Source organism: Manis javanica, chromosome 11 (genome assembly GCF_040802235.1).
Source record: "Manis javanica isolate MJ-LG chromosome 11, MJ_LKY, whole genome shotgun sequence".
Taxonomy (NCBI): Eukaryota; Metazoa; Chordata; class Mammalia; order Pholidota; family Manidae; genus Manis; species Manis javanica.
Genome location: NC_133166.1, coordinates 103,676,946 through 103,704,802, shown reverse-complemented (window position 1 = coordinate 103,704,802; position 27,857 = coordinate 103,676,946). Strand labels below are relative to the sequence as shown.

At 38.0% G+C, this 27,857-nt stretch overlaps 2 protein-coding genes across 7 annotated transcripts in view; both read left to right on the top strand.

Annotated features, from left to right (window-relative positions):
• The window catches only part of ZC3H11A (zinc finger CCCH-type containing 11A), a 41,476-nt gene that overhangs the window by 6,024 nt on the left and 7,595 nt on the right, over window positions 1-27,857 (top strand). For all 6 annotated transcript variants that reach the window (XM_073217110.1, XM_073217111.1, XM_073217108.1 and 3 more), the window contains 11 exons: window positions 1,271-1,330; window positions 6,008-6,205; window positions 7,263-7,382; window positions 12,562-12,685; window positions 13,825-14,028; window positions 14,154-14,267; window positions 14,532-14,612; window positions 15,437-15,547; window positions 16,386-16,448; window positions 17,767-17,865; window positions 25,837-25,902. In XM_073217110.1, the coding sequence (XP_073073211.1) occupies window positions 6,152-6,205; window positions 7,263-7,382; window positions 12,562-12,685; window positions 13,825-14,028; window positions 14,154-14,267; window positions 14,532-14,612; window positions 15,437-15,547; window positions 16,386-16,448; window positions 17,767-17,865; window positions 25,837-25,902 (1,036 nt within the window). In that variant the 5' untranslated portion in view covers window positions 1,271-1,330; window positions 6,008-6,151. The remainder of the gene's footprint in view (window positions 1-1,270; window positions 1,331-6,007; window positions 6,206-7,262; window positions 7,383-12,561; window positions 12,686-13,824; window positions 14,029-14,153; window positions 14,268-14,531; window positions 14,613-15,436; window positions 15,548-16,385; window positions 16,449-17,766; window positions 17,866-25,836; window positions 25,903-27,857) is intronic.
• LOC140844504 (uncharacterized) lies at window positions 397-1,297 on the top strand. The gene has a single exon (XM_073217113.1). It carries the CDS (start codon window positions 397-399, stop codon window positions 493-495), a length of 99 nt encoding a protein of 32 aa, XP_073073214.1. The 3' UTR covers window positions 496-1,297.

Sequence of the window (27,857 nt, the reverse complement as noted above, 5' to 3'; positions counted from 1 at the left end):
GGCAAGATTTAGCCTAGAGACTATGTAGTATTTATTATTACATGAGAATCAAAATTGCTTTGTTACTGGGCTGGTTTCAAAATTTAGAGCTCATTTCTATGTATCAAATTTGTTTTTTGTTTTTGTTTATTTTTTTAATCTTAAATGGTAAATGTACCATTGTGAAATGAAATTTCAACTTCAGAAGTTTACCCTTTTACCAACTGGAGTAAATTAATAATTACAAAGTCTTTAGTTGTAGCCAACACTAGTAAAAATTTGAAACCAGGTTGCATAAGCACGCCTGTACAGGGCCAGTATTGGATGTCATGCTAGTGACCCTGGTACTGGTCTAAAAGAAGATAAAGGTCTTCCCTTAGGTAGAAGCGTTCTGCATTTTGACAGCGCCAGTTCAGGATGGCTGTAATGCTGCCCTGCCTTCCACAGCTTGCTGCGCCACTCTCTAGTTACTCTGTAGCTATATGCTTCTATCTTTTTTGGTTAAACACTCCTTGAAGGTGATGATGATGATATACATACATCCATATTTATACACATTGATACATGTGTAAGGGTTTCCCTTCATGTTTATTTTGTGGGCTGGGCAAAATTTAGTGTAACGTATTAATATACTTTGTGATACTTTGGTGTAAGAGTAAGTTCACTATTTTTATAATGAACCCAAATCTAAAGGCTTTTATAGTGTATTTTAAAAGGGAAAACTTACCCAATTGTTTTATTTCTACACATTTGTGTATATGTGTGTATGTGTATAAGCCAGTTAGTATATATGTATGTGTATGTTATATACATAAAACACTTCATATTTTTACATACCAGTATGCTTTTATTATACAGATAATAAAGATGGGGGAAGGTTTCTGTTTTTTTCTTAATAGGTGAAGAAATCTTGAAGACCAGAAATTGGATCTTATTGAATTTTGGTGTTCTTTTCCTTTTTTCTTTTTCTTTTTTCTTTTTAAATTATATTGTTCGTCTATGGAAGATGGATTTTTTTTTTTCAATAATCGTTTGAGTCTCAAGTTCATCTTTAAATGAACTCTTTTGTTTTTTCTTTTGTTTTTGTTTTTGAGGAGATAACTAACTCTAGCTGTCTCCAGCTGACAAAGGTTATACAAATGGACTTTGTCTCCCAATAGTTGGGAGATGTTTTAAAAACACTTCTTGTGTTTGAATTGTGGCTGAGAGGTTTCCTTGGCAATGTGAGGAGGAAAATTCTTTCTGCCTCATTATTATTAATTCATGGATTGAGTGTTGGTTCGACCTACAGGCGTAATAGATTGGAACTCAGTGAAGACACAGAGATTCCTGTTGAGAGCAACCAGCTAATGTAAGTGTGGAAATGTGTTTTTTTCCTCCCCTCTCATTAAAGGAGTAAATATTTTTATAATTTAAGGGATACTTTTCTGGGATCAGTAAGAAATTAAAAATCCATTGTCAGAACATTTTGCTTATAATTATTTACAAGTTTTCGGTTTTTGGATGGAAACACCTGACCTTTTTTTTTGATAATACATGCACATTATAATAAAGATAAAAACAATATAGCCAAGGTGAAAGCTCCTTGTATTCCAAAATGGAGATAGAGCAAAATACCATTAATAGTTTGCCACAACTTAGTTTCATGTCCATACACATAGTTCCGCCTCATCTTTTTTTAATGACTACATAGTGTTCCTTTATATGGATATGCTATAATTTAATGTATCCCTCATTGATTGACATTTGGGTTTTTTGCCATTAAAAACAAAAATAACCCCACATCCAGTAACTGGTTGTCAGATGTGAGTACCAGTTGACTGAGGTCTTTTTAATTTGTAATTTTATTGACATATCCCTTTTAGTAAACATACTAATATTTGACCATGTTACTAGTAGATCTTTTGCTATGTAGATGTTTTTCTTTTTATGTAGTCAAATCTGTCAATTTTATTGCTAATGGTTTTTAGCTTTGGTATCATGCCAGGAAAGGTTTTTTTCACACTGAGCTTATAAAAAAATACCATGCGATTTCACTTATGTGTGGAGTATAAAAACAAAGCAAAACAGAAGGAAGAAAATGGCAGTGGATTCATAGACAATGAGAAGGGACTAGTGGTTACCAAAGGGGAAGGATTGGGGAGGGTAGGGGAGTAGGGAGATGGGGGAAAAAGGGGCACAGTAATTTACAATCACAATATAAGTTGGTCACAGGGATGGTAGTGCAGCATGGAGAATACAGTTAATGATTCTGTAACATCTTACCACGTTGATAATGACCGCACTGGAGAGTGCGAGGATTTAATAATATGAGTAACTGTTGAACCACTGTGTTGTATTTTTGAAACCAACATAAGATTGTAGGTTAGTGATACTGTAATTTATTAAAAGAACATACATTTTTTTTCCAGTACTGGATGATTATATTTTTTATATTAAAAATGTAACTTAGGGATTATAGTTCTAAATATAACATTGCCTTTTTTCCTTCAATAAACGTGGTGGACATTGTCAGATAGAGCTTGCCTTTTTTGCTAAGCAGTTGTGAGTTCAGCATCTTTCTTAATATAGTGTTTTAATTAGTGAGCAAAAGTCTCTTTGCTATCCTTGCTTTTATTTCCCCAGAGCCTTTTTTGTATGAAGCAGATTTCTTTTCAAATGGGTGGTACAGTTTTTTTGTGGTGGTGTTAATTTCAGATGCTACTTTTTTTCATAAATCACATTTATCCATGGAATGGCTTGAAATCTGTTGGTCTTGTACACTTATTTGACAATATTAGATTTAAATGTTGTTATATTTCACATTTATAATGTCAGCAAGGCCTTCTCATTCTTTTAAAAATTTTATTTTTCTCTTAAGAGTTATTCTGAGATGATTTTATAGTTGTCAAATTCCAGTAATAAATTCTCATTGGGATTTTGACTTGAATTTTGATTTTGAATCGCATTGCACAGTGTGGACATGTTTTGGAGTAGTAGTGGACTTCTGTAAGCCTCTACCCCGCTCTCTCTCTGTTACTCAGGTCTTCTGTGCCTTGGTAGTTTCATACTTCCTTGGTTTTGTTTTTAATGTGTGTATATTTTTTCATTTTCTTCCTGTATATCTTATAGTTTTATTATGAATGGGACTCTTATCATCTGAATGATTATTGCTGGCATAAAGGAAATTTACTTTTTACATCTTACTATATTAGTATTATATCATAACATCTTACTATTTAAAATATTTTTTAGCTGATGGTTAGATTTTCTAGTTTGGAAATATGTAACCTGCAGATATGAAATTTTTTGCCTCATTCTTTCTAGTCTTTATACTTTTTTTCCTTGTATGTATAGACGCTGGAACACTTCTGAGTGATGGTGGAGACAGTGAGCGTGTCCTTTTTCGTTTGCCTTGAGTGAGCTTACCTCTAGTGTTTCATCCATGTTGCATGTGTTGATGGTTTCTGGTGATTTAAGTGCATTTATCTAAGGAGGTTCCCTGTTACTTGCTAAGGTTTTGTCGGGTAGATATTGCATTTTAGCTTCTCTTAAAAAGCCATTTTAACTTTCAAAAAAATACCATTTTAATTCCTCCTTTCCCCCCTTTTTTTTACCATTGTTTCCTTTTTTGAAATCTTAAGATACTACAGGTTTTGTTTTTGTTTTTATACCCGTTTCAACTCCTCGCCCCATTAATGTAATGAATTTCCTAATGGTTAGGCTCTTGGAATAAATCTTTTGATCATGTGATTACTTTTAATATACTGTGGTTCAGTTTGCTTTACTTAAGATTTATTAGCTGTATCATAAATCAGACAGCCAAAGAAGTTGTTTGGAAACTTAAAAAAACAGTGAAATAATGCCTGTGACATGATTTTGTTTTTTCTATTTTTTTGACCTCTTTTTTCTACTTTCTTTTTCTCAAGTTAGAATACTTAAATAATTTTTTCAAGAATACATGGGATTCATAGATGGTATACTTTTTGAGATTTTCATGTCTTAAAGCTTCTTCCAGGTCCTGAGATCTCCTTGAAATCTAGTTTGAAAGGCTAAATCTAAGGTCATAATGTCTCCTCTAAATTGTGCATACATAGCATTTTGTCTTTCTATAATTTAAAGATTCGGATGAGAAGTCAAATGTTGTGTCTAATTTTCTTTATTAGACTTGAGTGATTTTTCCTAGAAGTGTAGTATGGTTCTGTCTTTACTGTTGGAATTCAAAAATTCCATTGTTTCTGTGGCTTATAACAATTTATTACCTCAGTTCTGGGGGTTAGAAATCTTAAAAAGGTGTTGGTGGGGTCATGCCCTCCTAAACCTGTGCAGGGGAATGATTCTTCTTGTCTCTTCTGCCTTCTGGAGTTTGCTGGCAGTTCCTGGCTTAGAGATGTACTACTCCATTCTCATGGCCGCCTTCCCTCTGCGTGTCTTCACATCATCTTCCCTTTGTGTGCGTATGTGGCCTTCAGTCCAAACAGGCAGCCTTTCTGCTATGAAGGTTGATTGGATCCAGAAGTCACACACCCAGTCTCTTCTGCATACCACTGTCCAGCCATACCCTTGGTGTTCTCTGCCGAGCACACGTTCTCATTGTTTGCGTATGGCTAGACCGAGAATTATCCAGATCTTGTGTTTGCTTTTCGCTCTGTAGTTCCTTCTTCAGTGTATCCCTTTCCTCTGGCATTTTACTGTAAGCAGCAAGGAAATACCAGGCTGTACCTTCCATGCATTCCTTAGAAATCCATCACTTTGAAGTTCTACCTTCCACTCTACAGAACACAACTAATTCCCCTAAGTTCTCTGCCACTTTATCACAAGGATGACCTTTCTTACAGATTCAGTAACATGTTCCTCATTTCTCGTTTCAGGCATATTTCTGGTTGGCATATTTTTATAGCAGCATTCTACTTCCCAGGATACCAAAATCTGTAACGGGATGTACATTGTCACACTATCTGGATGTACTGTAATTTTTTAAAAACAGACTCTAATTTTTGAACATTTAATTTTCTAGATGATTTTTCTTTGTTTGAAACAAGGTGGTGATGAATTTATGCATTATTACTTTGCATATTTGTTGAATATTTACCTCAGGATAAATTCCAGAAATGGAATCGTGTGTCAAAGGGAGTGTAGATTTTAATGGTTTTAGTACCTGTTTAATAGTAGGCTCTTATTCCTCATCTAGGTTGCTGACTTTAAAGCTGGCTTTAATTGTGTCCTGCTATTCTTGGATTAGGATTATTAATTGGAGATACGATTTTGTTTTGATTTCAAGTTGTAGCTCATTATTTCTGAAACTCCATCTCTAAGTGTACAAGTCTATAGAAGCCCTTTCTAAATTCTGAGAAGTACTCTTGTCTCGTGTTTTTAATTTAGTGGAAGCTTTCTTGAACACTTTAGTGTGGGAGCCAGGATATGGCTGGAACTGAGGGGAGGGAGTGTATGTAGGTTGGTTTGTGTGAGCACCGTTGAGTGGGGAGAGCCCTGAGAATTTCTTTTGTTCCTTATAATTGGTGTGCAACTGTCTTCATTATATGAGCTAGTTCTACAGGTGTTTTCAGGGTTAATTGTTTCACCAGTTTTTCTAGTTTGTTTTTCCCACCTATTTACAGTTACACATTTTTGAAATAACAAAAATGTTTGTGAAAATATTGGAGTTTTTGTCAGAAGAAAAAATTAATTTGTCAGATATGTAGTAGCAAGTTGTCTTGTGTAAAATAATGTAAGACTCATTTATAATCTAACATCATTTGTTAAGTTAGCAAGGTTATTTAATTTGATGATGAAATTGTGTAACAAACATAAAGAATACAAAAGAAAGAGGGCTTGGCATTCCTTAACAGAAATTTCAAATTGTAAATGAGAATGCACAATATTCGCATAAGGATTAAATGTGAATCTGTGTTCACAAGGCTCTTCATAGGCGAGTACATATTAACACAGTTAAGTCTGGGTTTATGTGATCTCATAGTCAAGGTGACTTGGAGGAGGAAGGTGGAAGAATTCATCTGAAATACTTTAATTCAATGTCTTCTCATTTTAGGATTACGTTTTAAAGACGATTTCGGTGATTGAGTTGACTTTTGGAAGATTAAACCCATTTCAGGAGGACTTGGAGCTGGTCCTCACCTTGAGGAAGTAGTGGCTTGTTTTCAAGAGCCACTGCTGATCTGAGGTTCTACCCAGCATGCCTAATCAAGGAGAAGACTGCTATTTTTTTTTCTATTCTACATGTACCAAAGTAAGAATTGGCTTTCTAAATCAGTTCTTTCTACAATTATGCTAATAAAATTGGATAAGATTTTCCCTATGTACTAAGTTTTTATGTTTTGTTTTGCTCTTTTGCTCAACTGTTTATTTGTCAGTTTTTTAGTAAAGGGTAGAATTCATTATTCATCTTTTTTCCCCTCTTCCTTTTATGTTCTTCATGTTCCACAAAAGTGAAAAGATCTATGGCGTATGGTCATCACTCAGTGTTATCTGTAATTAGTCTGTGCAGGGTGCCTTTGGGGTTAGGAGCGCATTGGCCTGTGGCTTGCCAACTTTTATTTACTTTGTATTAAAAGAATGGGTGGGCTATATTGTACTTCTAGAAACTGGTGGGTTGCATTTTGACTCCAGATTTCCTGCTGAATACGAAAGCCATCTTTATAAATATGTTTGCAGCTTTTTTGCTTTTTCTTTGTCAAAACTTCCTGTTTTTCTGATTGATTCTTCTGCAGCTCCATTTAGAGCTACACATTTTTCATCATTCCTTTGTGATTAATTATATAAGTACATATTTTGTTGCAAAAACTTTTCTTAATGGTATTTAAAATTACTGGTTTTAAGCAAAGCTCTAATGTTACATAACAGTTTGTACCACAGTAGCATTTTGTTTCCAATATTGCCCTTGTATAAAGTATATAGAGAAGTGAGAAATTATACTTAAATCCTAATCTGTTAATTTGTTTTCTGATTTTTCTACCAAAAACTAGTTAAACAAGTCCAGATGTGTGAAATGGTTTTGAAGGTGAACTGTAAAATACATTTTTAAAGAGCACCTGATACTCCCCCTTGTCTTTTTCAACCCCTTTTCACCTTCTGTCACTCATGTCTGATCAGATGAAGGGGTATTCTCAAGGAATAGGTTGTAAGAAATAAAAAATTGTTGACCTCAGATTGTTCTTAATATTGTATCTCAGTTTTCTATCTTGCCTATTGTGTTTGGATAGATGCCAGGAAAGTCTTACAATGAGCATCTTACCTGAGATCCAGTTGCACACCTCAATTCCTTTCTGTATTCTCTTGGTTTACAGGGTGACAGCTGTCCTTTCCGTCACTGCGAAGCTGCACTAGGAAATGAAACTGTTTGCACATTATGGCAAGAAGGACGCTGTTTCCGACAGGTGTGCAGGTTTCGGCACATGGAGATTGATGTAGGTTTTCAGTTTGTATTCCAATAAGTAGTCTGGTGTCGTGATATGCCAATAATATAGGGGAAAAAGAGATAGGAGTCTGACTATCTCTTTCCCAAAAGTCAGAAATTTGGTTCCCATTGTCCTTAATATTATTTGATCAGTCCCCTAATTATTTAAACTAATATTATATTACAGTCTCTTCCTGTCAGGCTCTGACATCACACATGAGGTTGTGCCGCCTCCACAGGGACATTTCTCGCCTTGTTTCAATTCCAGCACCTGTACCCACCTCCCCCTTTGCTCCACTATGAGGCCCTTCCTCACCCTGCTTGGACCCCACTCCTAGAGTACACCCTAGTGGGCCTCTCTCCCTGGTAGAAGCCCCTTTCACACCCTTGGACTTGACACTGTGTTAGGCAGCCCTCCAGTGCGAGAGCTGCTTTCCTCACCTTGCTCATTCTCCCATTTTTCCACTCAGGAGCACCCTGGGTACATCCTCTTCACCCTACACTGGAATCCCTTTCGCACAGAAGTTTAACTCACTCTGCTCAGGCTCCAGCTCTTCCAGGCCACCCTCCTACACACACGTCCTCCTGACCTCTTAGGGGTTCTGGTACCCTAAGCCAGTTCCACCTTGTTATGTGGATAAGTCCTTTCAGTCAGGCTCTAAAACCCTTCTCTGTACCAGGTGTCATTCTCTTGGCATGAGTGCCTGCCTCTCTCAGCCTCACCTAATGACTTCGGGCTGAATTGTTTGAGAGTGGGTGGGGAAAGGGGGAGGAGACTGAATATATAATTTGTATTCCTGGGGTTATACAACTATTCAAGTCTGGCTCCAGATTTATAGTCTCTTAACTATGTTCTATGCTGCCTGTCTTAAAAATAACAGGGAATTCAGTAAATAAATTCAGAAAAAGAAATACTCTGCAACTTTTGAAAAAGCATGTTGTAACTTGCTGACAGTGTAATTTGGTACAACTCCTGGGGAAGGTACGTCAGGGTCTCTAAGAACATCTACACTTAAAGATTCTGTGGAAGAACTGGGAGTCTGCATGTAGTTGTATTCATGGCTAAGGTTTACCACAGTGGTATAGTAGTGATACACTGTCTGATCATAAGAGAAAGACACAGGCAAAGTTTGAAGAAATCCGTATGTGGGTTTCTTTTATAAGCTTTCCCTCCCGTGAAGAGTCACACAGAGCACACACTTCCTCCAGCAATGAAAGTACAGCCACGTGTGGGATGTTTCTGCCCAGGAAGCCTGTCACAGACTCAGCATCAGAGGTTTTTACTGGGGCTAGTCACATGGCACCCCCTACCTAACACATACAAAAACCCCAGACTCTCAGAAGTTTGGCAGGTGTTCAGCCTGACCCGTACTGTTTCCCCAGACAGTCTAGGCACGAATGGGTTAGCCGACTAGAACATTCCGAGAGCCGAGGTGCTGCATGCCGGCCCAGGGCCAGCCTTGCTGGGGGCTTCTAGGGGCAGCAGTCATAGGGCTACTCAGTTAACTCTTCTGCACAGTCTTATTTGGCTGCATCTTTTAGAACTAGTAAGTGCTTTATACTTTTGTCTCATCTGTACTCGTGTAAAATGAGGCATGTGCAGAATTACTCACTGTAGCCTAATTTGTAATAATAAAATGTATGAAACAACCTAACCATTTAGAATAAATTTTACTACATACAGTGAGCAGTTGTTAACAAAACATTTTAGAAGGGAAACTACCTATTTATTGGTATGGAAAAATCAGGATATGTTGTCAACAAAAAAAAGCAAGGGAGAATAAGGTGTGTCATGTGCTACCATTTGGGTAAAAGGGAAAATAATATATATTTGTTTTTCACTTGCAAATACATTTTAAAAGTCTCTGGAAGTGTAAAGGAGAAACTTCACAGCAGTGGCTCTAGGAGAGTGGGGACAGGAATGAGCAGAGGACTTGACTGTGTACCCCTTCTGTAGGCAGTGATTTTCATTACTTGTGGGTTCCACATTTGCAAATTTGCCTACTTGCTAAAATTTACTGCATCCCCCAAGTCAATACTGTGGTGCCTTCCTGGCCATCCACAGGTGTGTGCAGAGCACTGACCTTCCTGGCCATCCACAGGTGTGTGCAGAGCACCGACCTTCCTGGCCATCCACAGGTGTGTGCAGAGCACTGAGAGGCTCGAGCCGCCTGGCATAACACGCCCGGCTGAGATCCCACAAGGCGGCACCGCTCTACTTCGGCTCTCGTGCTGTTGTAACAAGTGTCCTTTTTGTGGTCTATTCAGTGCCATGTTGTTTTTGCATTTTTGTGCCTTCTGTTGGCGATTTTGTTCTTTTAAATGGCCCCGAGTGTAGTGCAGAAGTGCTGTGCAGTGTTCCTAAGTGCAGGAAAGCTCTGCACCTGAGAGGAAAATACTTGCATTAGATAAGCTTTATTCAGGCCTTGAGTTCAGTGTTAATGAGCCAATAGCACATAGTAAATAAGGTGTCTTTAAACACAAACACACATAAAACAAGGTTATGTATTGATCGGTTAGTGAAAATGTTGACAAGAAACTTGCAGGAAACTGTCTGTGTTTACCTCAGAAGCAGTGTGGTTCACTGTTCAATTAATCAGCATTTTTGGTGACTTTATAGAACATAACTACTGAAAATAATTAGAATCAATTCTGTATCTTCAGACCATGTGCTGTATTACCTATTAAAAATTTAGAGAACTAACAGTGAGAGAATGTTCATTGGAGGATGTGTTGCTAAATGAAAAATGGACTCAGTTACAGTGGGTGCATATAGACATTTACAGCTGTTTTGTGGGTTTTTTTGCCTTTTTTTTTTTTGAGAGGGCATCTCTCATATTTATTGATCAAATGGTTGTTAAAAACAATAAAATTCAGTATAGGGGGGTCAATGCTCAATGTACAATCATTAATCCATCTCAAGTCTAATTCTCGTCAGTCTCCAATCTTCTGAAGCATAACGAACAAGTTCTTACATGGTGAACGAATTCTTACATAGTGAATAAATTCTTACATGGTGAACAGTACAAGGGCATTCATCACAGAAACTTTCATTTTGATCACGCATTATGACCTATAAACAATCAGGTCAAATATGAATATTCGTTTGATTTTTGTACTTGATTTATATGTTGATCCCACATTTCTCCCTTTATTATTATTATTATTTTTATTTTTAATAAAATGCTGAAGTGGTAGGTAGATGCAAGATAAAGGTAGAAAACATAGTTTAGTGTACAGCTGTTTTTAAAGGCAAGGAAATCCTCTACCAAAATAAGTGATTCTCATTGAGTACTTTGAGTAATAGTATTTATTTCTGTTTCCCAACTTTGTTGCTAGTCTATTACTTTGCATTTAGAAACAAAATCCAGACAGTGTATTCAACGGATCAAACATACATCATGTGACTTCTGTTATTGAGGATACTACTGTGAAAGTCACCCAGTAATTTGAAAATTACTTCCAGGAAAGAAAGACAAACTTAAGCAAAGACAGGCCCAGGAGCAAGGCATATTGGCACTGGTTCTGCTGTAAAGAAGGAGTAATTGAATAATTGTTGTTACTCCTATCTAAAACATGATAGGTATTGTACATATCTTTTGGGTGTGACCTGAGACTATTAAATGTTATCAAGTTTGTTGAAAGGTAAAGGTATTTGCTGTACTTTTAAAATACAATTAGTCATACATGTGGCTGTAAACTCAGGACATTTTTAAAATAATTTTTGCCAGATTGCCTCTCAGAGATGTTGAGCTCATTTCCATTTCCATTGTCAGTATGTAGGGCTGCGTGGTTCCTCCGCATTCCTGCCATCACAGTGTCCTGTCAAACTGCCAATCTCAATAAAGTGGATTTTGATCTTTGCCCTCTTTGTTACTTCTAAGGATCTTTTTGTAAGGGTCGTTGTTCTCTCCATATTTCTAAGTTTCTGAAGTAATGATGTTGTTCTTTCTTTGAATTTTAAACCTTAAGCTGCTTACTATGATGAGAGATCCAACATAATTCAGGTTATTAACCAGAGGTTAGTTACTTTTGAGAAGTGAAGTTCTTAACAGCTCTGTTTTTTCTCCATTGAACTGTTTATTAAGGTATATGGAGAAAGGTGCATAAATCATATTCTTACAACTTGAACAATTTTCAGCAAGTCGAATGTGCTTGCTTTTCTAACACTCTGTGTTCCCCTTCATCCCTTGTCACAAACCACACTTCCAAAGCTGCTCCTTATCCTGACTACTCTGCCGTAGAGAAGTTTTACCTGGTTTGATCTCTACAGAAATGAAATCACACACTGTGTGTTCTGTGGTGTCTGGCTTCTTTTCTTTTACTCTACCTCTGTGGTATTGAAAGTAGCAGCGGGTCTTACCTTCTTTTACGGTAGAGCGTTCTGTTGCACGGCTGCAGTGTATTAGCCGCTCTAGTGGTGATATACATGTGGGTTGTTTCCATTCTGAAGCTGTTACAAATAGTAATGCTTTGGACATTTTCTACACATCTAAGGTAAATTTTAGAACTAATATAAGTATTTCTTTTGAACATACATCCTGTGACCCAGCAGTTTATTCTAGATGTGCAAGTATTCTTTTTTTTCTTCATATTCATTCATAAGAGTGAGGTAGCTTGAGGAAGAAAAATACCATCCTTAGTGTTCCATGTGCCTTTGAGAAGTCACAAATGGGAAAATTTTTCTCAAAGCCTTCAGCTCCAAATAATAGCTACAGTTTATTGAGTCCTTTTTATATGCTAAGTGCTTCATATATGTTCTTTTATTTAATTCTCATAAGAAACCAAATATACCCACTTTGTAACTAAGGAAAAGTGACACTTAGAGGCATTAACATGTTTGTCCAATATCACATGGCCAGTAAGCATAATTATAATTATCTTTGATTCCATAATCGTTAAGTAATGTGTTATCCTGCTTCTCTAAATTAAGTGTAGACATGTAGGGGTTCCAGAATGAGGGCAAGGAGAAAAGAGTAGCAGGTAAACTATTTCCTAGACCCCTTCATCTTTCCATCATGCCTAAAGTACATCACTTTCAGCAACCCCTCTTCCTCCTGCTCAGAATCATCTCATTTGCCTCAGGATTTTGAACCATGTATGAACTTTGTCCGGAAAACAAATGACCAAATTAATAGAAGTCACACTTCATTTTTAAAATTTGAAAACAATGTACTTTTCCCTTACAGAAAAAACGCAGTGAGATTCCGTGTTATTGGGAAAATCAGCCAATGGGATGTCAAAAGCTAAACTGTGCTTTTCATCACAACAGAGGACGTTATGTTGATGGCCTTTTCCTACCTCCAAGCAAAAGTGAGATCCATTTCTAATTTTAAAAGAATAGTTACTATTTAATTCCCACCTGCTGTGCAAACTACAGATTATATACATTGCCTTCTTTCAGTTTCGTGAGAGCCTCTAATTTCCCCTTTACAATTGAGGGAACTGAACTTTATTACAATTAAATGATTAACCAGATTAAATTTGAATGAAATTAAATGATTTAATTTAATTGATTAAACAGATTAAATGATTAACCAGATTAAACTTTTAGCCATAAACCAGTAAGTAAGTATCAGAGTCACAATTAAAACTTTGTTGCCAAAAGCCTCACAAATGTTTCTCAGCAGCACAGTTTAGATTACTATAGCCTCATTGCTCATTTCCTTTTCAGACAATAAGCTTTTCAAAAGAAACTTGATTCTCCAGGCCCGGGCTTGGCAAATCTGCTCCTCCACCTGTTATATAAAATAAAGTTTTACTGGAGTGAAGCCATGCCCGTTATCCACACACTATCTGTGGTCATATTTTTTGCTACTGCCTCAGAGTTGAGTACTCGAGACAGAGATCTATGAAGTCCCAAATATTTACTATCCAGCTCTTTACAGAACAAGTTTGTCAACTTTGCTCTAGGCTATATCTAAAATAAAACTTACATCCTGCCAAAAGCAAGTATTTATTTCCATAGTCCCCTTTAATGTAATTTCCTATTGGAATGATATTTAAAACCCACTTCTGTGATGTGATTAAAATTTGATTGCTGCATATTTTCACCTCTACTTAGGGGGAAAAAGTAGACTCACTGCTTTCTGGTTTGGTTCCAAAGTGTCATCTATTATCTCTTAAAAGCTACTTTTTTGCAGAAAAAAACCCTAGAATTTAAATGTTAAGTGTCTAGAATTTGCAAGCAGTTACTATGCATCTGGCCCCCAGTTTCCTGTGTTTTGAGTGCCTGCTTTGAGTGTGTTTATGTACAGTAAAGAGTTACTAGCTAAAAGCCACATTTTCCCTCCCTGGGAGTTGAGAAGCCTAATTGGGAGAATGGAGAAATTGGGTAAAAAGACAGAAACACTCATAAGGAAAATGCACCAGACTTACATAGGGGTCGGGGATTTTTGATGAGTTAGGACTGTGTCTTCTATCTTTCATTCATGACTGATTTTGATGTCCAGCTGTGTTGCCCACTGTGCCTGAGTCAGCAGAAGAGGACGCGAAGGCCAGCCCGCTCACAGTTCAGCAGAGCAAATTGTCTGTCCAGTCCAATCCCTCCCCTCAGCTGCGAAGCGTTATGAAAGTAGAAAGTTCAGAAAATGTTCCTAGCCCCACACATCCACCAGTTGTAATCAATGCTGCAGATGATGATGAAGATGATGACGGTACGTTTTGCACTTTCCTTAAGGCAAAGGAATGATCAGGGTTCTTTAGTGTATATGACAGAATCAGGGTCAAAGCTCTAGGCCTGTTGTTAATTATATATTTGCCTTAAATTTTGATACTATAGATCAGTTTTCTGAGGAAGGTGATGAAACCAAAACACCTACACTACCAACTCCCGAAGTTCATAATGGATTACGAGTGGCTTCCGCCCGGAAACCTGGGGTCAATTTAAAGCAAGGTAAGAAGAGCCTACAGTAATGCTAGTTCCTGCTCATAAATCTCACAGCACTATTGAATGTGCTTAAACTGTCTTAAATACCTTTGAAATTAGCTCACGACCACCACCACCTTCCTGTTCCCTGTACCTGTTATACACATACACATACTTACATAGACTTTTTCTTACTCATTCAGAAAGCATTTGAATGCCTGCTGAGCATTAGTAAAATTCAAAGGTGAAAAGGTGCTAGTTCCTCATGTGATTTCTACTTGGCTTTCTCAGGTGAATGTTTGAATTTTGGAATAAAAACTCTTGAGGAAATTAAGTCAAAGAAAATGAAGGAAAAATCCAAGAAACAAGGTGGTAAGTCATCAAGTTTTGACACAGATGGTTGAATGGTGCTAGAAAAAAGTAACAGGGACACTTTTGGTGATGGGGACACTTGGCCACAGCCACAACGAGCAATTTGATTTTGACTTCCATGGCTTGTTTGAAATAAAACACGGGCATATTTAAATCATGGTTCCTGTTTTAATTCATTGCTGTGTTTCAGTAGCTAACTAGGGCAAGGCATGTACAATAAAGAGCTGAAATAACTTGTTTATCTTGAGAAGTAAAACTCCAGAGAACAGCATGTAAACCATTTTAAAAGAGGAAAAACTTGATTTTGTAGTAGATGAATTCTTTACTGGAGCTTGCCTCAGCCTGGTTGTTCTAGATTTCCAACCTCAAAAATTTTACATGTGATATGCGAAGTAGTATTTATAATCAGATGGTTGGTTCTGAGTACCCTTGTGGTAGAGCTTGCTCTGTAGAAATCTTGGAGTTTGTTTTGTAGGTGATTGAACATAGATTTTAAACAGCCGAATTGACGCACCTGATGGCTGGTGTGCTTCTGAGATTAACATTAAAATAATATTAACCTTACTGATAAGTAAAAGTAGATTGAGTGCCTAAGTCACTCAAAATAATTTTATGTTTTTTTTTCACATTGTGCCCAAGGCAAGTAAGAAATAAGGATTATCACCCCAATTCACTGTAGGCTAAGCTAGTAAGAGCAGAAAGATTGATTGGCTTGTAATCACCCAGTGGTCTGTACTGGACTTAACATAAAAATAAAAATTCTTGACTTTCAGTAGCTTTATTTTCCGTAAATTATTTGCTGTTCTTTGACTTGCCTTATTTAGAAGGTTCTTCGGGAGCTTCCAGTCTTTTACTTCAACCTCAGCCCATTCCAAGTCCTGAAAAAGAGAACGTCCGGACTGTGGTGAGGACAGTAACTCTGTCCAGCAAACAAGGTGAGGTATAGGTGGGTCTTAAGAGCTGTCAGGCTACTGTTAAATAACTGGGAAAGCAAAATCCTTGGGTGTATTTACCTTTGATGGATTTACAGGAAGATGTTAGTATGTTGCTCACATACAAGGAGGAAAAGAAATATCAGTGCATTTGATTCTACTGTTTAAAAGTTTGAAGTTCTTGTTCAGGCTGCTCTCACGTTTCTGTATATTTAATTTTTTACACTTACTGTTTGTGTGTATCCATTCAACAAATTTATTGACTGCCCATTGTGGGTAAAGAACTGTGATAAACAGAAAAATGTTACAGAGAAATGAAGAAGTCTTTTCCCTTAATAGTTTTAAACCTAGTAAGGGATGTGACACAAGTAATTGTAGTATGCAGGTACATTTAAATGTGCCATTCACACAACAAAGAATCAGAAGAAAGCTCACTTTTTGCTTGGGTGATCAAGGAAGGGTTACACAGGAGCCTTAGCGGTGGAGTGGAGTACAATTTCTTTTAACATTAAAGTGCAAGCAAAAGTATTAGTTGAGTTTTACAACCAGTTGATTAGAACACAACCTCTCTTCATATAGTTGGCTACTATTAATAATTAGGATTGTGCTATTGCTTCCTTTTGGGCTGTGGTTCTGGTTATTTAAATTATTATTTAATAGGTTTAATCTGTTTTTTGTGCTTTGTTTTTAATGTGATAGTCTTCCTTAAGACCGAGATCTCACTCTCAAGAGACTTTCTGGGTGGACTCATATTAATATCAGAGTGTATTTGTACCCACCTCTAGTTACTGAATACAGAAAAATTGGCTAATAGTAGAGATACTCTGTTTTGCCATTTCAGGAGAAGAACCCTTGGTAAGATTGAGTCTCGCCGAGAGACTGGGGAAGAGAAAGTTTTCAGTAGGTAAGATAAGTTTTGGGTATATCCTTTGTTTTTGTTTTCTGCATTTTTGTGCATTAACTTACCTTCCAAAACTCACTGTATGCAAATGCCCTGTCCTGTCAGTGTCCTCTGGTCTCCCTGTATTCTTGGTTGAAACAAAATTTCTTCATGTTTTTTTATTGAAGCTACAGAAATTTTTAGTGTTACAATTTAGTTAGGTTATGGCCAACTTTTTAGAAGGTACTGGGTTTAAAAAACAGTAAATACTTCTGTTTCTTTGGACAAAGTGAAATTTGAGATTTTAAAAGTGTGCAGTTAATACAAATTTGGTCCCTGAATTTATTTATTTTTCTATTTAGGGACATATTTTACCGTATTACTGAATTGTGTACCTACCCTAGAGTGTCTGTGTAATAAGAATTATTTTGAAAATCTCTGATTTCAGAGGTTCCTTCATACTTTTCAAAATGTGTTTGCAAATATAAAATCCTACCTATTATGTTTTCTTTGATACCATTCTCACCGAAAAATTTCAGGTTTAAAATTCAGAAATAGGCTACTTTAATGTCAGCATACCTTTAAACTTTGTGATATTTGGTTTCATATTTAAATTACAAATGAGAGGAAAAAGAAAATCCTATTCTCCATATGGTCTTACAACTTTATAAGGGGGCTCTGCAAAGATGTATCTTCAAGCAAACCAAAAACAATTTTTAACAACTTTCGACATTTAAGCAACTTGTATTGAACAGTATAATGTATTAGACGTCTCTCTGTATGAAGTAGTATAGTATATATCAAGTCAGGAAACTTAGTTCAAGTCTTGGCTCTATCACTAATTGGTAATTTGAGTAGAAGTAGAATCTTTCATAACCTTGGATTTCTTACCTAGAATTGAGGAGAGGGGCTGTTTGGTGTTTAGTCTTAATTTCATGGGAAAATGTAAAATATTATTCTTGCTGTCCTCCTAATCATCCTGGTGCATTTAACCACAAATTTACCTTAGAATTCAGCAGTTGACCAGTGAAGACATTTTTTCACCTATTCCTAATTCTGAATTTCAGCCTTAACTAGGGCTTATAATTCTTCATTTGTACTCTTAGTCAGTTATTTAGTAAATGTTGATATGTGCATTCTGATTTTTTGTCCCTTTCCCAAACTTTTCTTTCTGGGGCATTTTTTTTTCCTTTTCTGACATTGAGTTCTAAGGAAGCTAGTGAACAAGCTGTATAAATGCAGAAAACTTACAGAAATAATTCTGTTGTCTGTTGTTGCTTATATGGCTTGACCTTGCTGAAAATTGACTTGAACTCTTAAACTAAGTTCCCTGTGTCCGTAGGTGGTGACAGCGATCCTCCACTGAAGCGTAGCCTTGCACAGAGGCTAGGGAAGAAAGTCGAAGCTCCAGAAACAAACACTGACAAAGCACCAAAAAAAGGTATCTTTGTTCTTATACACTGTGTGTATGTGATCATGGCATTTGTCTCTTGTAATGTTAACAAGTATGGTTTATTCTTCCTTGTTCAGGGAAATTAGGTTATCTTGTGTCTTTTGTTGTTCATTCAACATACGTTTGAGTGCTTACTTTGCTAGATTCTAGGTAGACACCACTGAATAAATCACCATCACAATCTTCAGGAGCTTCTGCTACAATAACAAGATAGGAATTACATAATGATAAATTCTGTGACATGATACACGGTGTTATAGAGGCATATAGGAAGGGCACTTCATCTTACCATCCTCAAGGAAAGGTTCCCAGAAGAAGTGATTTTGAAACTTAGACTTGAAATATGAATTAGGAATCAGGTGAAATTGAATGGCCCAAGGCTGTGTTCTTGGCAGAGAAAGGCATGCAAAGGCACAGCGCTAAGAAAGCATGATGTGCACAAGGAACCGTATATGGCTGAAACATTGAATTGAGGTGAAGGGCATGTTGACTGGAGAGGAAGAAGGGACTTTGGGTCATACTGAGGCTTTCCAGCCACGGTACAGGTTGGGCTGCTCCTAAGATAGCAGCAAACCATGGGAATGTTATAAACAAGGACCAAAGACTCGGATTTCCATTTTACAACCATTACCTTCCTAAGACACGGAGAAAGATCAGAAGGGGACAAAAGTGCTATCCAGGATATGAGTTAGTAGGCTGAAGAGAAGAGGACTTAGTGTTATAGAATTTAGTGTTCTATAAGAGACGTGGACTAACGAGAGTTCTTTGAGAGGTGGAATGACTTTATAGGTGAGGCTCCAATGTAGTTCTTGATAAAACTGAAGCTTTTGATAGAAAGAAACCAAGAGTTGGGACTTTTTTCATTGCATGACCTGCAGGGAAACATTAGTGTTCATTACCAAGAAAGTGTTTTTTTCCTTCTCAGTGTGTTTAATTGTAACTTTTCTTGAAGATAAGAAGCTTCTTTTCACTCTTCCTCTAGCCCAAGAGGCTTTGATGAGTAGATGTTCAGGGGATTTTTTGCATTGTCAGAGCAAACAGGAGTTACTTTCTTTGCAGCCAGATTCCCTTCCTCCTTGTCTGTCAATCATATTGAAGACTTATAACTAATGAACATATTTTTAAGTAAAAAATCTTTTGGTGCCATTAAGATTTTAGATGGCTGTATAGCAACAGAATTATTTCCCCTAAGTTCAGTAATTTTTGCTTTTCAGATCTAAAGAAAGATAGTTTTTTTTAAGCTTTTCAAAGTGCTTTAGGGAATCCATGATTCACATGGATCTGTTGGTTGGAGAAGAAAAATCTTAAGATCTTAAGAGATTCTTAAAAAACATTTGTGAGGAGGGAGTCAAGATGGCGGCATGAGTAGTTCATGAGAAACCTCCTCCCAAAAACATATATTTTTGAAAATACAACAAATGCAACTATTCCTAAAAGAGAGACCAGTGGATACAGTACAACAGCCAGGCCACATCTGTATCTGCGAGAACTCAGCATCACACGAAGGGGGTAGGACACAAGTCGAGGCCCGGCAGGACCTGAGCAGCCCCCCAGCCCCAGCTCCCCGGCAGGAAGAAAGGAGTTGGAGGGAGTGAAAGCCCAGGACTGCTAAACAACCAGCTCTAGTAATCCGCACCAGGAGCGCAGACACACGATGCACAGGGTGCTGGATACTAGAGAAATGGAAGAGCAGAGTCTGAGAGCGGGTCCCCACAACTGGCTCCCCTGGAACAAAAGAAAAGCCAGTGCTTTTTGAAAGTCTTAAAGGGACAGGGACCTCACAGCTAGACGGAATCATCCCGGCACACTCAGCCCAGCGCTTGGGAATCCTCGGGAGCTCCAGGCGACCTACCTCCCTATGTGGCAGCACAGCTCTGAAGCCCCTCACAGCAATAAGCAGCCAGCCAATCGTTCCCCAGCCGGTGCGGACCCCGACACACCGGCCCAGTAGCATACGAGCTGGCGGCAGCAGCCGAGCAAGCGGCCCAGGAGCGGTGTGTGTCAGCCAGCAGCAGCCGAGTGAGCAGCCCACATAAGCCAGCGGCGGTGGCAGCAGCCGAGCGAGGGGCCCAGGAGCGGCCTTGTGCAAGCCAGCAGTGACCCACACAAGTCCACCTTGGCGGCGGCCAACCAAGTGGCCTGCGCGAGCCCACGGCAGCGACGGAGCGTCCCAGGAGCGAATGCAACCCCAGCAGCTGCCCAGAATCTCCTCCTGTTGCACAGCCACCCAGGCCAGACCCAAAGGCCGCTGCCAGCGCACAGCTGCCCAACGGGGGCACTGCTCTTGCAGGAGAGCACACCCGGCCCACCTCTACCACTCCCCACAGGGCTCTGCCCTACCCTGACAGAGACCCCGCCCACAGCAGTTTAGGGGATTAACCCGGAGGCTGCTCCAGGAGTGCAGGTAACCAACACAGGCAGCAGAGAAGGGCAAGGCAACCAGCAAGCAGGAAAAGACTTTGTTCTCCCAGCTGACACGTGCGCCACCTGCCTACAGCCACCTCTGTCACCATGAAAAGGCAGAAGAATTTGGTCCAGTCCAAAATTACCCAGACAACCCCCAAGAGGGCCTGGGGAGATAGATTTAACCAATCTTCCCGAAAAAGAATTCAAAATAAAGGTCATAACCATGCTGATGGATCTGCAGAGAAATATGCAAGAGTTAAAGTTGGGAGGGAGAATACAGAAATAAAACAATCTCTGGAAGGACTTAAGAGCAGATTGGATGAGGTGCAAGAGGCCGGTAATGGAGTAGAAATCAGAGAACAGGAACACAGAGAAGCTGATGCAGAGAGAGACAAAAGGATCTCCAGGAATGAAAGAATACTAAGAGAACTGTGTGACAAATCCAAACAGAACAATATTTGCATTATAGGAGTACCAGAAGAAGAAGAGAGAGAAAAAGGGATAGAAAGTGTCTTTGAAGAAATAGTTGCTGAGAACTTCCCCAAACTGGGGGAGGAAATAGTCTCTCAGACCATGGAGGCCCACAGAACTCCCAACACAGGGGACCCAAGGAAAACAACACCTAGACACATAATAATTAAAATGACAAAGATCAAAGACAAGGACAGAGTATTAAAGGCAGCCATAGAGAGCAAAAAGGTCACCTACAAAGGAAAACCCATCAGGCTATCATCAGACTTCTCAACAGAAACCTTACAGGCCAGAAGAGAATGGTAGGATATAGTTAATGCAATGAATGCAATGAAACAGAAGGGCCTTGAACCAAGAATACCGTATCCAGCACGATTATCATTTAAATATGAAGGAGGGATTAAACAATTCCCAGACAAGCAAAAGTTGAGGGAATTTGCCTCCCACAAACCACCTCTACGGGGTATTTTAGAGGGACTGCTCTAGATTGAAGCACTCCTAAGGCTAAATAGATGTCACCAGAGAAAATAAAAACACAGCAAAGAAAGCAGACCAACCAAATACTAACCAAAGGCAAAAAATAAAATCAACTACTCACAAAAGCAGTCAAAGGAAACACAAAAGAACACAGAATAAAACACCCAACATATGAAGAATGGAGGAGGAGGAATAAGAAGGGAGAGAAATAAAGAATCATCAGACTGTGCTTATAATAGCTTAATTAAGCGAGTTAAGTTAGACAGATAGTAAAGAAGCTAACCTTGATCCTTTGGTAACCACAAATCTAAAGCCTGCAATGGCAATAAGTACATATCTCTCAATAATCACCCTAAATGTAAATGAACTGAATGCACCAATCAAAAGACACAGAGTAACAGAATGGATAAAAAAGCAAGACCCATCATATGCTACTTACAAGAGACCTCAAACCCAAAGACATACACAGACTAAAAGTCAAGGGATGGAAAAAGATATTTCATGCAAACAATAGGGAGAAAAAAGCAGGTGTAGCAGTACTGGTATCAGACAAAATAGACTTCAAAACAAAGAAAGTAGCAAGAGATAAAGAAGGACATTACATAATGATAAAGGGCTCAGTCCAACAAGAGGATATAACCATTCTAAATATATATGCACCCAACACAGGAGCAGCAGCATATGTGAAACAAATACTAACAGAATTAAAGAAGGAAATAGAATGCAATGCATTCATTTTGGGAGACTTCAACACACCACTCACTCCAAAGGACAGATCCACCAGACAGAAAATAAGTAAGGACACAGAGGCACTGAACAACACACTAGAACAGACGGACTTAACAGACATCTACAGAACTCTACAGCCAAAAGCAGCAGGATACACATTCTTCTCAAGTGCACATGGAACATTCTCCAGAATAGACCACATACTAGCCCACAAAAAGAGCCCCAGTAAATTCAAAAAGATTGAAATTCACCAACCAACTTCTCAGACCCCAAAGGCATAAAGCTAGAAATAAATTGTACAAAGAAAACAAAAAGGCTTACAAACATGTGGAGGCTTAACAACATGCTCCTAAATAATCAATGGATCAATGACCAAATTAAAACAGAGATCAAGCAATGTATGGAGACTAATGACAATGACAGCATAAAGCCCCAACTTCTGTGGGGTGCACTGAAAGCAATTCTAAGAGGAAAGTATATAGCAATCCAGGCCTATCTAAAGAAGGAAGAACATTCCCAAATGAATAATCTAAAGTCACAATTATTGAAACTGAAAAAAGAAGAACAAATGAGGCCCAAAGTCAGCCGAAGAAGGGACATAATAAAGACCAGAGAAGAAATAAATAAAATTGAGAACAATAAAACAATAGAAAAAAATCAGTGAAACCAAGAGCTGGTTCTTTGAAAAAATAAATATAATAGATAAGCCCCTAGCCAAACTTATTAAGAGAAAAAGAGAATCTACACACATCAACAGAATCAGAAATAGGAAAGGAAAAATCACGATGGACCCACAGAAATCAAAAAATTATTAGAGAATACTATGAAAATCTATATGCTAACAAGCTGGAAAACCTAGAAGAAATGGACAACTTCCTAGAAGAATACAACCTTCCAAGACTGACCAAGGAAGAAACAGAAAATCTAAACAGACCAATTACCAGCAAAGAAATTGAATTGATAATCAAAAACCTACCCAAGAACAAAACTCCTGGGCCAGATGCATTCACCACTGAATTTTATCAGACAAATAGAGAAGACATAATACCTTAAAGTTTCCAGAAAATTGAAGAGGAGGGAATACTCCCAAACTCATTTGGTATCACTCTAATACCAAAACCAGGCAAAGACCACACCAAAAAAGAAAATTACAGACCAATATCCCTGATGAACATAGATGCAAAAATACTCAACAAAATATTAGCAAACTGAATTCAAAAATACATCAAGAGGATTATACACCACAACCAAGTGGGATTCATCTTAGGGATGCAAGGATGGTACAACATTCGAAAATCCATCAACATCATCCACCACATCAACAAAAAGAAGGAAAAAAAACACATTATCATCTCCATAGATGCTGAAAAAGCATTCGACAAAATTCAACATCCATTCATGATAAAAACTCTCAACAAAATGGGTATAGAGGGCAAGTACCTCAACATAATAAAGGCCATATATGATAAACCCACAGCCAACATCATACTGAACAGTGAGAAGCTGAAAGCTTTTCCTCTGCAATTGGGAACAAGACAGGGATGCCTGCTATCCCCACTGTTATTCAACATAGTACTGGAGGTCCTGGCCACGGCAATTAGACAAAACAGAGAAATAAAAGGAATCCAGATTGGTAAAGAAGAAGTCACACTGTCACTATTTGCAGATGACATGATATTGTACATAAAAAACCCTAAAGACTCCACTCCAAAACTACTAGAACTAATATCGGAATTTAGCAAAGTTGCAGGATACAAAATACACAGAAATCTGTGGCTTTCCTATACACTAACAATGAACTAACAGAAGGAGAAGTCAGGAAAACAATTCCATTCACAATTGCATCAAAAAGAATAAAATACCTAGGAATAAACCTAACCAAGGAAGTGAAAGACCTATACCCTGAAAACTACAAGACACTTAAGAGAAATTAAAGAGGATACTAACAAATGGAAACTCATCCCATGCTCTTGGCTAGGAAGAATTAATATTGTCAAAATGGCCATCCTGCCCAAAATAATCTATAGATTCAATGCAATCCCTATCAAATTACCAACAGCATTCTTCAACTAACTGGAACAAATAGTTAAAAAATTTATATGGAACCACAAAAGACCCTGAATAGCCAAAGCAGTCCTCTGAGAAGGAAGAATAAAGTGGGGGGGATCTCGCTCCCCAACTTCAAGCTCTACTACAAAGCCACAGTAATCAAGACAATTTGGTACTGGCACAAGAACAGATCCACAGACCAGTGGAACAGAATAGAGACTCCAAACATTAACCCAAACATATATGGTCAATTAATATACGATAAAGGAGCCATGGACATACAGTGGGGAAATGACAGCCTCTTCAACAGTTGGTGTTGTCATAAGTGAACAGCTACATGTAAGAGAATGAAACTGGATCATTGTCTAACCCCTTACACAAAAGTAAATTCGAAATGGATCAAACACCTGAATGTAAGTCATGAAACCATAAAGCTCTTAGAAAAAAACATAGGCAAAAATCTCTTGGACATAAACATGAGCAACTTCTTCATGAACTATCTCCCCGGGGCAAGGGAAACAAAAGCAAAAATGAACAAGTGGGACTATATCAAGCTGAAAAGCTTCTGTACAGCAAAGGACACCATCAGTAGAACAAAAAGGCATCCTACAGTGTGAGAGAATGTATTCATAAATGACATATCCGATAAAGGATTGACATCCAAAATATATAAAGAGCTCACGCACCTCAACAAACAAAAAGCAAATAATCCAATTAAAAAATGGACAGAGGGTCTGAACAGACAGTTCTCCAAAGAAGAAATTCAAATGGCCAACAGGCACATGAAAAGATGCTCCACATCACTAGTCATCAGAGAAATGCAAATTAAAACCACAATGAGGTATCACCTCACACCAGTAAGGATGGCCACCATCCAAAAGACAAACAACAACAAATGTTGACGAGGTTGTGGAGAAAGGGGAACCCTCCTACACTGCTAGTGGGAATGTAAATTAGTTCAAGTACTGTGGAAAGCAGCGTGGAGGTTCCTCAAAAAGCTCAAAATAGAAATACCATTTGACCCAGGAATTCCACTTCTAGAAATTTACCCTAAAAATACAGCGATGCAGTTTGAAAAAGAGAGATGTACCCCTATTTTTATCACAGCACTATTTACAATAGCCAAGAAATGGAAGCAACCTAAGTGTCCATCAGTAGATGAATGGATAAAGAAAATATGGTACATATACACAATGGAATATTGTGCAGCCATAAGAAGAAAACAAAGCCTACCATGTTCAACAACATGGATGGAGCTAGAGGGTATAATGCTCAGTGAAATAAGCCAGGCGTAGAAAGACAAGTACCAAATGATTTCACTCATATGTGGAGTATAAGAACAAAGAAAAAACTGACGGAACAAAACAGCAGCAGATCACAGAACTCAAGAATGGACTAACAGTTACCAAAGGAAAAGAGACAGGGGAGGATGGGTGGGAAGGGAGGAATAAGGGGGGAGAGAAAAGAAAGGGGGCATTACGATTAGCGTGTATAGTGTGGGGGGAGGTACGGGAAGGACTGGCAACACAGAGAAGACAAGTAGTGATTCTACAGCATCTTACTATGCTGATGGACAGTGACTGTAATGGGGTTTGTCGGGGGGACTTGGTGAAGGGGGGAGCCTAGTAAACATAATGTTCCTCATGTAATTGTAGATAAATGATAACAAAAAACAAAAAGTAAGAAAGGTGGGGGAAAAAAGCATTTGCATTAGAAGACCAGCATAAGCCTAATTATTGTGTAAGTTTGAAAAAGATATTTAACCTGTAAAGAGTTGCTGTTCAACTTTTAATTTTATTAAATCTTTTTTTCTTTTTTTTTCAATAGTTCAAGTTTCCAAGTCTCTGAAAGAGCGATTAGGCCAGTCAGCTGGTCCGAACGAGGAGGCAGCAGGTAGGTAAAGCCCGAAGACCCCGATTCTGATATTTTTTCCTTGCCGTTAAGAATCTTTGCTTTTTTCTTTGATTTACCTATTGCAGTTAAGTTAGGGTTTGTGTTTTTGGGGTGGGGGCGGGGGTTGTGGTTTGGTTTTGTTCGTTTTCTAAGTATTTGATTACTCTCTGGTATAAATTTTCTTTTTGTACTTAAAAATGGCAAAATGATCATTCATGATAGCATTAGTAGTTAGAAATTAGAAACTACCTAAATATCCAACCAAAAGGAATTCAGTTAAAGTAGTTATATACTAAAATACTATCATGAAAAGTCATGTCCCGAATGATAGTGTTGTAGAAAACTTGCATTGTATTGAGTGAAGAAAAGTTACAGAAGAACATACATCACTTTTGACCTTTTGACCTAGGGCAACATAAGAATTGTGGATGAGTTTATTTTCTTACTATAGAAATTTATTTTCAGGAAGAACATCCATGCATATATGAGGTGATTACAGTTCTGTAAAATAAAAATTATATGCCTAGAAAAACTGTAAAAGTACACCAAAATGTTAACATTGGTTTTTATGTGGGTATTGAGGTTCTAAGTTATTATAATTTTCTTCTTGATATTCTTCCTGTACTCTTAATTTTTAAACTTTTGAAATATGTGTCCACTTTAAAGAATAATAAAATGAACATCCATGAGCATCCATCCAACTTTTGTGTATATTGCTGGTTTCAGTTTGATGCTTTTTAATTTTTGTGTCAACTGTGTTGAAACAAGTTTTGCGTGTGCTTTTCCTTTTTCATTTTATCCTCATTGGATCTGGATATTAATATTTTACCAACATCATAAAAAGGGAGTCTGATGTCACTATTCTTATTATTTTGTAAACAACCTAAATTTATTCTTCAGAAACTTCTGGTATTTCTCTTTCTGTCCCTCTCTGATAATGCTGTGACTTCACCATGGTAGGTCTAAACATGCATCTTTTTGTTCATTCTGTCAGTATTCAGTGGGCCGTTCCAATCTGAGGACTTAACTTGTTTAGTTCTAAAAAACATTCCTCTGATTTCTTTGAGTATGTTCTCTTCACCTTTTTATTTTCTGTTCATGTAATTGTTATTAGACAGGTGTCGGAACTTTTGCATGTATACGCATCACGTGTCTTTTAGCCTCACCTTCATACTTTTCTTCCCGCCGGGTTTTTTTTGCCTCACCTCCTGTGATCTTTGCTTGGCTTTATTTTCTAGATCAAGAATTGATGAACTTTATGTAAAGGGTCAGGCAGTAAGTATTTTAGGCTTTTGTAGTCCATAGTCTCCATCACAGCTACTCAGTTCTTCCATTGTAGTGTGAAGGCTGCCATATGCAGTATGTAAATGAATGAAGTGAATGAGTGTGGCTGTATTCCAGTGAAGCTGGATTTATAAATTTAGATCATGGCCAGATTTAACCCATAGACCGTAGTTTGGCAACCCTGTTCTCCCTTGTCTTTTCTTTAATTACTCAGTTCCTCCTGGATTTATTTTGTCAGTTTTATTTTCCAAGAACTTTGGTGTTTTTGGTCTCTGATTTCACCTTTTTCACAGCCTAATTTCAGGCTGCTTTGGGGTCTCTAATTCGAATCTTTTTTTAAATGTGTTTGTGTGATTTTGTCATCTTCCATCACTTCTCTTTTTTTGTTTGTTTGTTCTTTTTCCATAGTTTTAAGTACCTGACCTCGGTTTCCTCTGGTTCTAAAGTTCTTTTTCCTAAGCGGCGGTCTCTCCTGACTGGGAGACATGACCTCTGTCTGCCTAAGTGGAGAAGGTATACTAAAAGGCAGCTTGTGTGGGTGGCTGACAGGCTGGAGGCCTGCACAGTCGCCATAGGAGGAAAGTTCCTTTAGTTTAAGAGTCTAACTAACTTTTTTTCCTAGCTTTGCCTTTCATTTTTCCCCCATTATCCTTCTTCTGCCTGGCATTTAT

Coding starts and splice junctions, on each gene's coding strand:
- LOC140844504 (XM_073217113.1), top strand. CDS start 397: ATGGCTGTAATGCTGCCCTGCCTTCCACAGCTTGCTGCGCCACTCTCT.